At 39.3% G+C, this 16,699-nt stretch overlaps 1 protein-coding gene across 2 annotated transcripts in view; it reads left to right on the top strand.

The window, feature by feature from the left end:
* znf692 (zinc finger protein 692) overlaps nucleotides 1-16,699 on the top strand; it is a 41,893-nt gene that overhangs the window by 12,177 nt on the left and 13,017 nt on the right. Inside the window, exons 3-9 of one of the 2 annotated variants that reach the window (XM_060930931.1) lie at nucleotides 2,803-2,831; nucleotides 4,067-4,546; nucleotides 4,633-4,729; nucleotides 9,923-9,982; nucleotides 14,243-14,365; nucleotides 14,451-14,501; nucleotides 14,639-14,717. In XM_060930931.1, coding sequence (XP_060786914.1) covers nucleotides 2,803-2,831; nucleotides 4,067-4,546; nucleotides 4,633-4,729; nucleotides 9,923-9,982; nucleotides 14,243-14,365; nucleotides 14,451-14,501; nucleotides 14,639-14,717 — 919 coding nt within the window. Of the gene's footprint in view, nucleotides 1-2,802; nucleotides 2,832-4,066; nucleotides 4,547-4,632; nucleotides 4,730-9,922; nucleotides 9,983-14,239; nucleotides 14,366-14,450; nucleotides 14,502-14,638; nucleotides 14,718-16,699 lie in introns of both variants that reach the window. The other variant, XM_060930930.1, reaches the window with a different exon arrangement.

Raw genomic sequence — 16,699 nt, 5'->3', positions numbered from 1 at the left:
ATATGCTAACAATATTGCATGCTATCAAACCAAATGAATGAAACACGCTAGAAGGGAATAGAACACACGTTTTTATTCCATCGAAAAAGTGTCCTGTATAGATAATAATTCCTGATATTTCACTCCGATGACATCACTCGCAGTGTTTTTCCGCTGACTAGACACACGTCGTCAAAATGTAGGGCTTCCGATTTTCCGCGATCGCGGAAAACGGACGGAAATTGGGGTCAGAAACGGAATTAGTCCTCGGAAACGGAATCTATGGAGCCCCTCTGGTGACATGGGTGAAAAAAAATATTCCATGGCCACGAATTAATAACGCGTGGGAACGAAATCCTATTCCGTGGCCATGACTTGCTTAATGCGTGGGAACGAGATGATTATTGGGTGGCCACGAATTAATAACGCGTGGCCACGAGATGATTCAAGTTCCAGCCTGATGGGATGATGTCCAGTTTTTGAGCGGCCGTCAATTGTGCAATAAATACAGGATTTATCCTGTATGATGAAATCTATAACTTCCCCGAGGTCAGCATATTGTCTACGTTTGAGCCCGTGCTTTTTGAGCAGCCGAATTAAGTGTCTCTTGCTCAGAATTACTCCATGTCTAACTGCAAGTGATTTAAAGATATCATTATAATTCATTCCTAGATTAAAATAAAACAAAATCAGATCAAACTTGTCCATATTTGCGGCTGAAGCTACTGATGCCAGAAAGTCAACAGTCTCAGTGATGGAATGACGAACACTTCTCGTGGCCACGCGTTATTAATTCGTGGCCACCTAATAATCATCATCTCGTTCCCACGCATTAAACAAGTTGTGGCCACGGAATAGGATCTCGTTCCCATGCGTTATTAATGCGTGGCCACGGAATATTTTCAAGCACACAGGGACTCCTAATGCTGTATTATAATGGTGATCTTGAAGGCAGATTTTGAACAGTCAGATTTCCATTAGTATTTTGCACCAAGGCTTTTCAGTTTAACATTATATAATAGCAACTGATTATTTTCATGATTTAATGGTTTATGTTCTTAAATAAGAAGTTATGTTCCAAAGAATGATTTTCTATATAAAGAGTTTGAAGACTTGTGCATTATTAATAATTTACAGGCAAATTGTAAATTAAACTAATAGAGTTAACTGTTAAATAACTTGAATCATTTAAAGTATATATTAAATGGACACTGTCACACACTTTATGTTAGACCTGTCGTTGCACTGAAAACATTGTAATCATAACAACGAATAGAAGTTTGAAAAACATGGATAAAATGATAACCGAGATTGTTTTTATTTAAATGTACATGTATAAAGAGTAAGGATAACCATAAAAGTATTAATATACAATATAAAGTTTTAAAGAAAATAGCAGGAGCCAGTCAACAATCAAGTTAACAGCACTAATTAACTACAGTCTTAAATAAATGAAAGAAACACATTTTCAGTGAAGTGAAATTTAGTGTAGACTGTGTACAGAAAGTTTAAAGCTTTAGGTCCACTTTACACGGGGACGGTCTGAAACAAAAACGCAAAAGTCCGTTTTCGTTCTCACTTTTTTCCGCGTCTACACGACCGTTTTCAAGGAGGAAATCTGCGTCTATACGGTGACGCGTAAATGTGTGTAATTCAATTGGATGTGCATGCCAGGCGGCTAGGTGGTGCTGTGAAAGACCTCCACTATGTCTGCACACATGCGCAACGTCTTCCGTCTTGTCTGATCTGCACATCTGCGCCGCGAAAACTTTGACTACTCTGGCTATGGTAAGTAAAAAAGTAAGCGCATACTATACCCGCCTCTGTTCATTAACGGTATATGTGCAGATTCGGTATAGATGTTCGAAGGACTCCTGGACGTTTATTAAAGCTGCCAGAGCAGCTTGAAGGTCCGTTGGATCGATGTAATCAGACATGCTCTTACTTTTTTACTTACTTTCTTACTTCCCGGGCTGGCATGTACAGTATATGACGTATGTATGACGTAAACGCGTACCCGACGTGAGCAGATCCGAGCAGAGTTTCGCGTATTGGGTAGTTTAGACGGATATGCAACGGGGGCTGTTTTTAACTTATCCACTCTGGAAGGTGTTTTCAATTTTTTCCGTTTTTCAGCCTCGGAAACGCCGTCCCCGTGTAGACGAAAGGCACTTCCGATGAAATATTTAGTCATTTTTACCCGACAGCGTCCTCGTGTAAATGGGCCCTTATATGAAGTTGTACTACAGCAGGCCAGTAAAGCAGGATTACAGGGATAGATGCACAAGGACAACCAACATGCAGATGCCTCCCAACACCAGTTACCTGAAACATAACATTTCATGCATTTATTACATGCACTTAAGAATTCTAATTCTGAATTATGTATTTTATATGTTGAAAATCTAAAAATGCCAATTTAGTTGTCATTTGAGCATATAACTGAAACAAATTGTTTGAAACGGAATTTAATGTTTTTTGAAACGTAAAATAGGAGGCTCTAAAAATGGTGAACCGGTTCAAAATTAAAATTCTTTTGATTAACTTGTTTGTTTTGTTTTTTTAGTGGTTGTGTCCATATAATATAAAGAACGTTACACAGATATGAAGTTTTTATTCTCGTGTTGAAAATATTTTCACGTATCGTCATGCAACTGTGTAATATCATATATATATATATATATATATATATATATATATATATATATATATATATGTGTGTAATGTACTGTTTGTAAACTGTAATAAATGCTTGCACAAAAATATGATGTTTGGGTGAATACTTTTGGTGGATTTAATTTATTATTCCTTGTTGTTTTACAGTTTCAACAAAGTGTGCAGCACGTGTTCAGGTACCGTAAAGACAATTCTGCTTTTTATGAGGATTTGAACTCAGAGAAAAAGGTAACATTTTAGAAAATAAGGTTCAGTCTAGTACCAGAAAAAGGGTAACTTCTTAAACTTGTAACAGATGGTTGTGGAAAAGGTTCCAAGTAAAACTCCTTTATGAAACAAGAACCGTTAACCATCCAAGGAACTCTTAAAGGAACAGTCCACCGTACTTCCATAATGAAATATGCTCTTCTCTGAATTGAGACGAGCTGCTCCGTACCTCTCCGAGCTTTGTGCGACCTCCCAGTCAGTCAGATGCGCTGTCACTCCTGTTAGCAATGTAGCTAGGCTCAGCATGGCCAATGGTATTTTTTGGGGCTGTAGTTAGATGCGACCAAACTCTTCCACGTTTTTCCTGTTTACATAGGTTTATATGACCAGTGATATGAAACAAGTTCAGTTACACAAATTGAAACGTAGCGATTTTCTATGCTATGGAAAGTCCGCACTATAATGACAGGCGTACTAACACCTTCTGCGCGCTTCGACAGCGCATTGATACCTTCACTCAGGAGTTGTACCATTTTTTTTTAGACAGGGCGGACGGACCAGGGCATTCGCCCGCCTGGCCGTGCCCGACGAGGAGCGCTCTCGGCCGGCTTGGGAGGCAGACGGCAGCCCCTCCTGGAAGTGTGGTTTTACCATGGGGCTCATGCGGAAAAATGACAAAGTCCCGATTTTACCATGGGGCTCGAGATGTACCATTTTTTTTTAGACAGGACGGATGGACCAGGGCATTCGCCCGCCTGGCCATGCCCGAAGAGGAGTGCAGGTATTAATGCGCTGTCGAAGCGCGCAGAAGGTGTTAGTATGCCGGTCATTATAGTGCGGACTTTCCATAGCATAGAAAATCGCCACGTTTCAATTTGTGTAACTGAACTTTGTTTCACGTCACTGGTCATATAAACCTATGTAAACAGGAAAAACGCGGAAGAGTTTGGTCGCATCTAACTACAGCCCCAAAAAATACCATTGGCCATGCTGAGCCTAGCTACATTGCTAACAGGAGTAACAGCGCGTCTGACTGATTTGGAGGTCGCACAAAGCTCGGAGAGGTACGGAGCAGCTCGTCTCAATTCAGAGAAGAACATATTTCATTATGGAAGTACGGTGGACTGTTCCTTTAAGGAACCGTTTTTCAGCTCAGAAGTCCGAATTCTCCTAACACACAGTATCTTGGTCTCATGTACCGTAGGTGATGGGAAGGAAGTAATCTCAGTATCTGTGGCTTCTCTGGATCAGCTGGTCCTGCTGGTCCACAGTCACGGACAGCAGTGCCCTTTGACCCCGAGCCTGCACTCTGACCCACACAGACAGGAAGTGAAGGAGAAGAGAGCACTGGAGGAAGATCCTGAAACGTCCCTGAGGTCTTCTGAAGCAAACGAAGCAGAAATGTGCCTTAAGTACGTATGTGAAGTTGGACACATGATCACATGGCATCCAAAACACACCGAGGGGGACGATAACGGAGAGAAGAGTGAAGAAGGAAGCGCTGCTCCTTCAGGACAGAGGAAGATCAGAGAACGACGGAGGAAAGGAGTGAAACGGGAGGAGGTGTGCAGGACGAGGAGAAGGAGAGGAAAATCGGGCTGTAATGGAAACATTGCTGGATTCGGACAGAGCGATGAGACGGAGCAAGTCGCCCCATCCGTCTCAGGAGAGAATAAGGAAGCAGGTAATCTACAAGATATCTGTCGTTTATTTATTTATTTATTTATTTATTTATTTTTACTTCCTGTGACCTTTCTGAACTTCTCGTAGAATATGTGTGTCACAGCGATGCAGTGGAGCACAAACAGGATGCAGGTTTACAGGAAGGAAGTGATGCGGCTTTTCTCACCTTGCCCTCAGAGTTCAGGTACAGATTTGGATAAATGTTTCAGTCTTTACTGTCGGGATCAATAACAAGCAAAAAGCTAAAATACACACAGCATGTTAACTGCTAGTTCGCATGTTCTCCCCGTGTCCGCGTGGGTTTCCTCCGGGTGCTCTTATTAAATGTTCTTATTAGACACATCTGTATTAATGACATATCTCCAGATGAAACTATTTAAGTTATCTGGATTGATGCAAGTTTGCTTTCCACCATGAATACATTCTGTGGGTCTACCAAAACGCTGGGGTGTACCTCACTTTCCTTTCGTCTCGACTGCACAAACTCGAGAAGGAGAAAGTCTCTACTGCGCAGATGCTAGTTGCAAATTTGACAACATGGCGGAGGTTTTTTGGGTTTCATTTCTGTAGAATGGGATGAACGAGAGAGTGTCGTCCATTTTTTATCCAGTTGGTGGTTGATCCGTATAAAAAACTGGAAACGATGCCCTCTGGTGGCACGGTGGTGTAGTGGTTAGCGCTGTCGCCTCACAGCAAGAAGGTCCGGGTTCGAGCCCCGTGGCCGGCGAGGGCCTTTCTGTGCGGAGTTTGCATGTTCTCCCCGTGTCCGCGTGGGTTTCCTCCGGGTGCTCCGGTTTCCCCCACAGTCCAAAGACATGCAGGTTAGGTTAACTGGTGACTCTAAATTGACCGTAGGTGTGAATGTGAGTGTGAATGGTTGTCTGTGTCTATGTGTCAGCCCTGTGATGACCTGGCGACTTGTCCAGGGTGTACCCCGCCTTTCACCCGTAGTCAGCTGGGATAGGCTCCAGCTCGCCTGCGACCCTGTAGAACAGGATAAAGCGGCTAGAGATGAGACATTAACGACTGTGCTGCAAAATTCTTAAGCCAGTATCTCACTGGGCTGCGACAGCTTGCGACAAATTGCGAACGTCATTCGTGAGAGAGTTTCAAAAGTGTCTTGAAACATTCGCGGGGCTTCTCAATTTCCTCGCATGAGTCGCAAAGTGTCGCTCCTTTGTCGCTGAAATTTTGAACCTGTTTGAACCCCAGCATTTTTATTGTTATTTTTGGCAAATTTGATAAATAAAAACTTTATACAAAACGTCCAACAAAATAATTCCCGCTTAGAATATAAACAAACTGACAAAATGACGGAGCAATTTGTGAAAAATGCAATAATAATAATAATAATAATTCTTGAAAAATTAAAAAAAGATGCGTTCTTTCCGTCAAATACTTTCATTCCATTTATTATTTTGTTGCGGATTTTTGTGTGTTTTTGTGGTTTTATTTTCGAGTAGAGTTTTTATTTCGTCCTCAGTTGTCTCAGCAACACGCTCCGACATTTTGTTTTTCCCTTCTCACGGTATATGAGCTGATATCCCCGTAGTAGAGTAGCCAATCAGAGCGTGCGATTGCCCATATCCAGTGAATGTGGATAGAATAAATATATACATAAAACAAATTATCTGAATCATATCTTCAAAATAATAAATTATAGAAATAAAATACATTTTAAAAACTTTAGTGTTCAAATTCAAAATCACATTTTGACACTTTAGCTCTTTTTAGTATTTCTTTTGAACGTGTATTTGTTTTTTTCCTGTCAACACTTTTATACAACAATAGAGAAGTAACAGTGGAATTAAATCCTACAGCACTGTTGAATTCTGGATTCTGATTGGTCAGGAGGCGCTGATTAGTTTTCTGTAGCTGCAGCTCAGATAGTAGTGCAACTAGAAATCGCAGGTTTCTGTTACGTTACAGTTTCTGTCGTCACAGCGTGCGCGGAGAGTTTTGTACGGAAGAGAAAACAGGATTAGAAGGAGTCTCCAGTGTCAGTCAGTGGTAATAGTCTGTGTAGTTCTTTAATAAATGAAAAATTATAATTGTTGTCAAATTGCTGGAGTAAAAGAGGAATAAGACACTTCCTATAATTGCATTTTATTCCTTATATATTGATAATTTTCTGCTAAAAAACTGCAAAAAGACCTGTCCTGTTCTTTACCTGTATACGCATATTTACACGTATTAGGGCCGTTTTGGGTTTTAAAAAATGAGCTGAAGGAGGGTAATATTCCAAGAAAAAAAACTCAGAATATCTTAAAGTCAGAAATTTATTTTAAAAAAAAAACTTGGATATTCTCTGATATTATAAGGTAAAAACCTTGGGAAAATTGTTTGTTTGTTTGTTTGTTTGTCAAGAAACCAGATCGCTTCACTGTGCAAGGTCAGATCAACATCATCACACCACAGACGTCACGGCTGAGCCGAGAGTTATAGGAAATAAAGTCTTTCCTCTTTGATCACACAATATAAAACAATAAAGCACGAAAAGATTTTCAACTACATTTCCCAGAATGCACTGCAGCTGAGAAGGTTTTTTTCTTGTAAATTTGTGACTTATAATCTGAGAATATCTTTTTTTTTCTTGCAAATATATAACCTCATTGGCCCTAATACACTGTCGTATATATTCTTCTCTCTGTACTTTTTTTTTAACAGAAAAGTGACGACGTGACGATTATAATAAAATCATTTCCTGTCGCCTGCCTCCGTCTCAGTTAACAACATTATTCAGGTTTAAAATTAATATATATTTTAATGTCTTAAAGTAGTACACAGATGTTACTGTATAAAGAAGGATATAATATACAGTATAAGGTTATATATTCAGTCTATATGCACTAGAGACCGACCGATATCAGATCTTTAAGACTGATTTTGATATTTGAGGATTTAAAAATCCGATAATGATCTGTCAGCCGATATTTTTTCCAGATGTATAAAAATGTAAAAAAAAAAGTAAAAAAAACCCCAAACATTTCTATAATAAACTATATAGAGTACTACTACTAATGAACGTTAATGTAAATTGTGTGTGTGTGTTGTGTGAGCCTGCCATATGAACATCAAAGTGAAGCTATTAAAGGAGAACTGAAGTCATTTTTAAACTTGCTTTATTTCTTAATTATCGTGTTATTCAGTTACGTTTTGGGTTTTAGTAACCTTATATTGTGACTCGTATTGACAACTAATTGCAATTAAATTTTATACTTATCGGCCTATTCGTTTTTTAGCCGTGTTGAATTTAGTTCGTTCGGTCCATGGCAGGCGTCGCTTATCCACGCGATCTTCACGAGACTTGTGCGAGACTTCGAAACGTGACGTGTCAGCCAGCCAGGTGTCAGTGCCGCCATTTTAAAAACTGTTTTCCAAACGAAGTATTGCACACACTGCAAAAAATATCTTGTTAAGAAAAAACATCTTTAATATGGGTGAATTTATCTAATATTTCTTATTAGAAGATTATTAGAACTCAAGTAGAAGATTATTTAGCTTACTACTAGACACTTTTACTCATTTCAAGCTTTAAATTGTTTTATTCTGTTGTCAGATAATTTGCTTCTTTCGAGGATTAAATGTTTAAAATTAGCAAAATTATCTGCCAGCAGAATAAGACCATTTAAAGCTTGAAATGAGTAAAAGCGTCTAAAAGTGAGCTAAATAATCTGATACTTGAGTTCTAATAATCTTCTAATAAGAAATATTAGATAAATTCACCCATATTAAAGATACTTTTTCTTAACAAGATATTTTTTGCAGTGCAAAAACCAGTTTAAATGACGATTACTGCCTACTTTTTTCAAACTTTCCTGATTCCTATCAAAACAAATAAAACTTCCGGCTTGATTACATCAGCATTCGAAAGAGGGTGCGCGCGTCTTTTGGCAACGTTGGCAGATGTCGGTCGCTTTGATTTCCGCTGTACGTTTTACTTCCGTCCTACGATGTCTCGTACAGGTCGCAACGAATCTCGTTTACGGCCATTGCTTTGACATATGGACTGATATATTGAGCCTCGGTTACAACCGGCCGTATGTGCTCCTACGGCCGGTCTACGTGCAAAAAATGCAAGAAACGCACGGAGGGCGTGCGTGTGACGTGCTGATTTTCGAGCCGTAGACCGGCCACAGGGGTTCTTTGTCATGTCAAACAAACTCTTCGGGCGCTTAGGTTTTTTTCAGGTTGCAAGACAAACTTACGGCCAACGTGCGTCTTTCTCCACGAACAAAAAAAAACCGCAGCGATTTGGGAAACGCCAAAAATCACACAGCCAAAAAATCGTACGTCCGGTTGTGACCTAGGCTTTACAGAGCATATTTCAAACATTCATAACTTGCTATAGCAGCGACAAAATAGCGATCAAACATGCATTCCAATATTTAATAAATGAGATAAATAGAATTTTGATAATAAAAAATTTGCCTTTAGTCCTCCTTTAAAAAAAAAAAATCATGGCCTGCTCGGTTTGTGGTTTACCAACAGTGAAATTGCAGTTTGCCATCTGGTGGACAAAATCTGCAACAACACCACTCATAACATGAAGAAGCCTTTATTTTTGTTCATTCAAAAGCACAGCGAAATTCCTCCTTTGCATTTAAGTGAACACACACGTGCACACATACAAGTGAGCACTGAGCACACACACATACCCAGAGCAGCGGGCAGCTATGCTACAGCGCCTGGGCAGCAGGTGGGGGTTCAGTGCCTTGCTCAAGGGCGCTACAGAGGGAGGGGAAAGTGCTCTTCATTCAGTCAACTCCCCTCATGTTTTTCCTGCCGGTTCCGGGAATCGAACCAGCGACCCTTTGGGTCCAAGGCTGCTTCTTTAACTTTCAGGCCAAGTGTCCATCTTTTGCCTGATTGAAGTGTCCATCTTTCTCCAACTCCTGTCTAACTCTGAAGGTTAGAGAAGCAGCCTTGGGCCCAAAGGGTCACCAGTTCGATTCCCAGGACTGCCAGGAAAAGAGCAAGAGCTCTTCTGTTCCCTGGGTGCTGTAGTATAGCTGCCCACTGCTCTGGGTAATGTGCATGTGTTCACTGCTTCAGATGGGTTAAATGCAGAGGAAGAATCACTGTGCTTGTGTGTCCATGTGATAAATAAATGCTTCTTCTTCATACACGTATGAAAAACCACAAACCACGTCAACCATGGATGTGGTTGAAACATCCATCTTCTGTCACTTCTTTTCAGTTTCAAATTGTCATTTATCAGTTGTTATAAACGCTGATACTGATTTATCTGCAGTCAGCTCATATCAGGACACCAATTTATCATTCAGGCTCTGTACAGAATACGTTTATTCCCACAGTGTGTAATTATATTTTTTCTGTCTTGTGTCTTTCTCACTAACTGCACATCTCGTGGCAGCGCAGAGACCGAGCCTGAGGAGTGTCAAAATATCAGAGATGAAATCCAGAACTTGAAAAGGTTTGTAGCCTGAATTTCACTTTAAATTCATGGATTCAGCACTGTGTATGATCAAGTCCGAGTGTAAAAGTTTGGGAGTAAGACCACTTCTGAAGCTCCGCCTATGTCCTAGTTAAACTCTTATGTCTTACTAATATCTTGTTTTTCACTCTCGATAGAGTTCACACACACACACTAGAGAGATGTGTATAGGAATGGGATCATGTGGAACCTGTTGAGTTCCACATGATCCCATTCCTATATACATCTCTCTAGTCGGGGCGGCACGGTGGTGTAGTGGTTAGCGCTGTCGCCTCACAGCAAGAAGGTCCGGGTTCGAGCCCCGTGGCCGGCGAGGGCCTTTCTGTGTGGAGTTTGCATGTTCTCCCCGTGTCTGCGTGGGTTTCCTCCGGGTGCTCCGGTTTCCCCCACAGTCCAAAGACATGCAGGTTAGGTTAACTGGTGACTCTAAATTGAGCGTAGGTGTGAATGTGAGTGTGAATGGTTGTCTGTGTCTATGTGTCAGCCCTGTGATGACCTGGCGACTTGTCCAGGGTGTACCCCGCCTTTCGCCCGTATTCAGCTGGGATAGGCTCCAGCTCGCCTGCGACCCTGTAGAACAGGATAAAGCGGCTAGAGATAATGAGATGAGATGAGATCTCTCTAGTCGTGGGCGTGGGCAGTTTTTCTTCCTTCCATGTGAGCAGGAGCAAGCGGTCAGATATGAAGTCTGAAGGGAAGACCACGTTCGTTAACGCTGCAAGCGCATTGGATATGTTTGTTTATTCATTCATTCGTTTTTACAAACTGCTTTATCCCGGTCAGGGTTTACGTGCCCTACTTTAACATACAGTCTAATACAGTATAATAGGTCTGCGTGATCTGAGATGTTATAATGTTGATATTGTGATAAATCAGGTCACGGTATGCTTTTCTGAGATCATGTGATATATATTTTTAATCATCACAAACTGATTGGAAGCAGCTGATGTGACGTTAAAATTTAGTACATAATCTCTTTTCCATTTTTAAAACTAGACGTCCTTTGGATTTCATAAAATCGGTGAAATTTAGTTCCCTCTGAAATGTGGTCATTGTGATATATGTTTATTTCTGTAATATCTCACAAAATATCAGGCCGTTCTGTTCTGTGGCTGGGAAGTTATTTAATTTGAGGGGATTAAAGCAAATAATGTGCATGAAATCACTCGCTTCGTGCAGTCAAGCAGACAGAGGAAGTCCGTGTGTGTGTGTGCGCATGCGCAGGTTTCCCTTTGAGCGTGCACTGACAGTTCCATCATTCTGTCGCTAAACGAACAGCTGATCACACCGAGGTGCTCGCTGAGCGCCGATATTTATTAGTTTGGTCCTGCGTTTCCTTTCCTTCGTATATAACATAACGTCTTTTCTTCTCGCTTTCTTTCCGTTACTGTCGTCGGTCTTTCACGTTTCATTCGCACACTCACGTCCTCCATTTTTCTCTCCTGTTTCAAATCTGTATCCCTCAATGCCTTGCACGAACAGGGAAAGCCCACCACGTGATGTGATGCATGACGTAGTATCTTGTATTGGGTCATGGTGAAGCAGGAAAAAATAGTGGAGAATTTAGGGCCACATGGAGATAAATTCATTAATTGTTCTTTTAGGAAAAAAAAAATAAAATTGGAAGTCTTTGATTGGAATTCAGTAGCTTTCAGTCCACTAAACAAAAATAACTGGGTGTCGGGGAAAATTCTATTTATGACCTAAACATGAAAAATCTGAAAGGCAGTGTACCTTTAAATAGTTCTGGTTTTATTATTTTTATATTCAATCTAAAGATAAAAGTAAACATATCTTATTTGTTTTAAACAAATTATTATTATTATTATTATTATTAGTTTTTTTTAAACGAGCACTGCTGTCTTGCTGGCAGTTTGTGAGAAAACCTACATATCATATACTGTATAATGTATATTATTCTCTCCACATTCACTGGATATGAGCAATTACGCGCTCTGATTGGCTACTCTACTACTAGGATATCAGCTCATATACCATGAATAGAGAAAAACAAAATGGCGGAGTGTGTTGCTGAACCAACCGAAGACGAAATAAAAACTACTCGAAAACAAAACCACAAAAATACAAAAAAAAAGCAACAAAATATGGAATAAAAGTATTTGATGGTAAGAACGTATCTTTTTTAAATTTCAAGAATTATTATTATTATTATTATTATCGTCTTTTTCACAAATTGCCCCTGTCATTTCACCGGTTTGTTTACATTCTAAGCGTAAATTATTTTGTCGGACATTTTGTATAAAGTTTTTATTGATCGAATTTGCTAAAAATAAAAATGCTCCGTTTCTCAAAATCCAGTGAATGTGGAGAGAATAAAACAGTTATTCCACTCAATCTCGTCATACATGGATTATAGACAACTCGGTGCTTTGCACCTCATCGGCTATCAGCTCATGTACGACTCGATTTCGTGGAATAACTGTTAAATGTATTGTAGAATTGTGATAATGATATTTTACTCCAAAGTAACACATTATAAACCGAATTTAAATTATTTTAAAGTGGAAAGAGTTCTGCTCACATCTCTAACACCTAATACACTTTAAAATAATAATAATAATTATAATAAAATTATAATAAAAAAGTAGTGAACGGATTTGGATGAAATTTGGAGGAAAGCTGAGCCATGGGTCAAGGAACAATTGATTAGATTCTGATGTAAATCTAGATGTATATACAGATCCAGGATTATTTTTTTTGTCTGTTCCCAATGTAACTCAAAAAGTAGTGAACGGATTTGGATGAAATTTGGCGGACAGCTTTAGTATCATCCTCAGTTCAAGTGATTTGATTTTGATGTTGATAATACAGTATGCAGCTTGGTGGAGGTATGGACTCTACCGAGTGCCCTTATTCTTGGTTTTGAGATTATCTAAATGGCACACACTGCTAAGAATGATATCTTGGCAAGTAAACATACCTTGAATATGAGTAAATTTTTTTAATTTGCGTTAGCAGCACTGGCACAAATTGTTACTCTCACTCAGGATCTTTCTACTTTATTCTTCTTCTTCTTCTCTGAATATTTTTAGGATGTGATTTCTCCCTCAGTTTTCAACCAATCATCACCAAATTTCACAGGAAGAATCCCTCTGGGCTGAATTACATTGCTATGACTTTTGGTGCTGATCTGGATCACCGAATCAGAATGATACATGAAAAATAGGCTTTTTTTTCCCCCTCACTAAGCATCATTTTCTATCTCTTACCCTTCCAGATCTATAGGGTTCGGTGACCAGACTTCCCGGTTTGTAAGAGCTAGTGCAAATCACTGTGACTTTATTCACAGTCTCTATCTAGTTCTATTTCCTATTATGAAGTTATTATAAATCACATATAATATTATTCAGCCTGTTAGATGCTTAGAGATTTCTTTTTAAAATTAGGGGCGTTTTTAAATCGCTGTAAAAAATGATTTGTTGCTTTAACTGAAAAATTGAGCAACCAAGATGCCTTAAAATGTTGATTTCATCGAAACTCATAGAGTGAGTTAGAACAATGAGGCAAACGGTTTAACTTCCTACATGAGTTTTAATGAAATCAAAATTTTAAACGGTCCGGTTACTCGGGTTTTTTTTAAGTTAAAACAACAAATAATTTTTAAAGAGTAAATCTACTGATGGAATAAAGCTATTTCAAGCTTGAAATAATTTTTAAAAAGTTTAGAAATAGATTTAATGATTTTATTATTTACATTAAAAATAAAATGTAAAATATTATTAATATATTTTTAAAAAATTTATCATTATAATGAAATATTAGATACAGTTCATGTTCACTTCCTAAGACTTTTTTTTTCAGTGCAACAGCAATTAATTTTTGTTTATTTACTTAATTATTTTCATATTTTCCAAAACTGCCTACGTCCATCTTTGGTGGCTTCAGCTTTGTGCTTCTTGTTCTCTCGTTCTAAATTCCTTTCCTGTTTTTACTGTACTTCCAGAAAAGTGCTAAATGATAATATTTTAACACAAATAACTGAATATTTATAATGGGTTAAAACTAAAGGGATTTTTCTTCTTTAAATATTGAAAAAAATCTTACATCAGAGCACTAAAACATCACCCAGTGTTTATTTTTACTGACAGCTATCTCACCATCATCAGTCTGATTCCTTCTTGTGTATGCTCTCAGGCTTCACAAAATACAGTAATAACCTTCCTAAAATAGTGCACGACTGAACTAGCGAATAGGACTTGATCTTCCTGACTCCAGCAGGGATGGTGGATGGGATGCGATACCAAACTCAACCACGAGGGAGCGTGAGAGGAGAGAAGATGCTCCTCCTGAGACGGGCAGAACCGAGGAACCGAGGAGGAGAGCGAGAAGAAAAACCAACAGGTGGCTTCCATATTTATTAAAGATGCAAACAGTTAAGTCCTTAAGGACGTGTGTTTGTTTTCACGTGAATAAATTTACCTTTCAGACAACCTTCAGAGAACGACGAGGTTTTGCAGATCAGCGGCAAAAGGAAAAGGTTTGTTCTTGGAAAATATTTTGCCGCTGTTGGTTAATACTTGATGTTTCACGATACCATTCACTCACTGGTCATGTTGATCTTCGGATATTTTTCCATTTATTGAATATTAAATCATTTTCTCTGCATTTTTGTAGAAAACCAACTCCAAAGCTCATTTTACCCTGCGAGTTTGATGGATGCTGGAAAATATTTTCCAGCCGTCAGCATCTCAACGTGAGTGTTGTTCAGGAATTTTTGCCACCAGTATTCAGCAGATGGGAATTATATTCTAGTACACCTTGAGGAAAATAATCAACGATGAAGCCACTACGAGTTACTGTCACTACGCCGAAGTTTATTATTTAACTATAACAATACGTCCTGACCTGAAGTATTTTATTCCTTTCTCTTACGCCACAGCAACCTACCAACAATTAAAGAAGGACACGGGATATGTTTTATCCATTTATAGTTACATTTGACAATTATTGTACGAAATCCAGTCGTACATGAGCTGTACGTAGCACCAAGTTGTCTATAATCCATGTACGACAACAGAGCCGGCCCGTGGCATAGGCAATATAGGCAAATGCTAAGGGCGCTGCGTCCATCCAGGGGCGCAGAAACGGGGGAGAAAAATTATGACTTCCACTATTCTGAAAACGAGTCAGCATTATAATGTCTTAGCCTAATTTAATTGTACAGCAAAGCATGTAGTCAGGGTGCGATTTGTCAAAAAAAGCGGGGTGGGGTGGGGTGGGGTGTGGTGGTGGTTGTTAATCGTGAAACAATAAGCGCTCAACAGTGGTTCGCCCTGTCTATAGTGTGTCTTTGGGCGTGCAAGTGCGCATCCGCGGCTGTTCTCTGTTTTGGCCATGTAATCATAGCCGGCGATTGCTATAGGCGACCTAGGCAATTGCCTAGAGCGCAAAGTGTGCCCAGGGGCGCCAAGGGCGACCAAAACCCCACCAAAAAGGATGGATGGAGTTATTGAATGGAGATGTTACCAAGTGCATCAGTGGTGTACAGTGTTTTCAACCACTGTGCTGCCGAACTCTAGTACCGCGGAACACTAGTGTGCCATGAGAGATCACCAAGTGTACCGTGGAAATTATAGAATGACTGTATATTGTAAATATTGGCAACAGCGTTTTAGTTTCAGTCAACATTTTCTATTGGTGATGTGCCTTGAGATTTTTTCATTGAAAAAAGTGCGCCCTGGCTCAGAAAGGTTGAAAAACAAGTGTAGCCTACGCAGTAGTGGTCGGTGATTTCCTTATGCCTACTAAAAATGCACAATGATAGGTTATAAGGGGGGCGGGGGGAGCGGTGTTCATCGGGGAATGAGAATGGCTATCCACTGCAAAAAGTAGCCCAGACTACAAGTGCTTAAATGAAGAAATCCAAACTCTCGGGTGTGCAAGGGCGCAAACGAAGGCTACAAGAAGAAACAAATAGAGCCAAGTATAGAGGTAAGTCTGATCTAATCTCTCATATCAACCATTATAGTGGCAAATTAATATTTTAGACGCCTGAATCGATGCAAACAGCAATAGACTTCAATAACAAAGTACCCATAGTAGCACTTTTGTTTGAAAATACAGCCCATTGATGTCCTAACAGGGTGCTTAAGTTTGCACAATTTAGAATTGTAGAATTTTTTATTCATTTAATTTGTTAATTCTTCAGAGATGACTTAACTTTTAATAGCAAAAAAGAAACTAAAAATAATTTCTTGTTTATCGTCCATGCACTACACTTTGAACAGGGTGCGGAAGAGTTTTTGCCCATTATATGGAGATGTGTATTGAATTTGTGTGGTCATTTTACTTTGTGACACTTTATGTTAATAATGATAACAATAATGAAAAAGATAAAAATGACTTCTTGTTTATTGTCCATGCACCGTACATTGTTTAATAGTAATAGAATAGAGTGATTAGATTAAAGTGTTATTTAGATGTTATTAGAGGGTTTTTTTCCTGGGGGGGGGGCGCCAAAACTCAATCTCGCCTAGGGCAGCCAAAGACCTACACTCCGTTCAGACTGCAACCTGAAACGACCCATATCCGATTTGTTGTGAAATCCGATTTTTTTGTTAGGCCGTTCACATTACCAATTATATGAGACTTGTATGCGATCTCCAATATGAACGGAAAACGACCCAAAAGTGTCCCGCATGCGCAAATTGACACGTAATAAGCACATCTACGTAA

The sequence above is a fragment of the Neoarius graeffei genome, chromosome 10 (genome assembly GCF_027579695.1).
Source record: "Neoarius graeffei isolate fNeoGra1 chromosome 10, fNeoGra1.pri, whole genome shotgun sequence".
In the NCBI taxonomy this organism is placed as follows: domain Eukaryota; kingdom Metazoa; phylum Chordata; class Actinopteri; order Siluriformes; family Ariidae; genus Neoarius; species Neoarius graeffei.
This window is presented reverse-complemented; position numbering and strand designations above follow the sequence as displayed.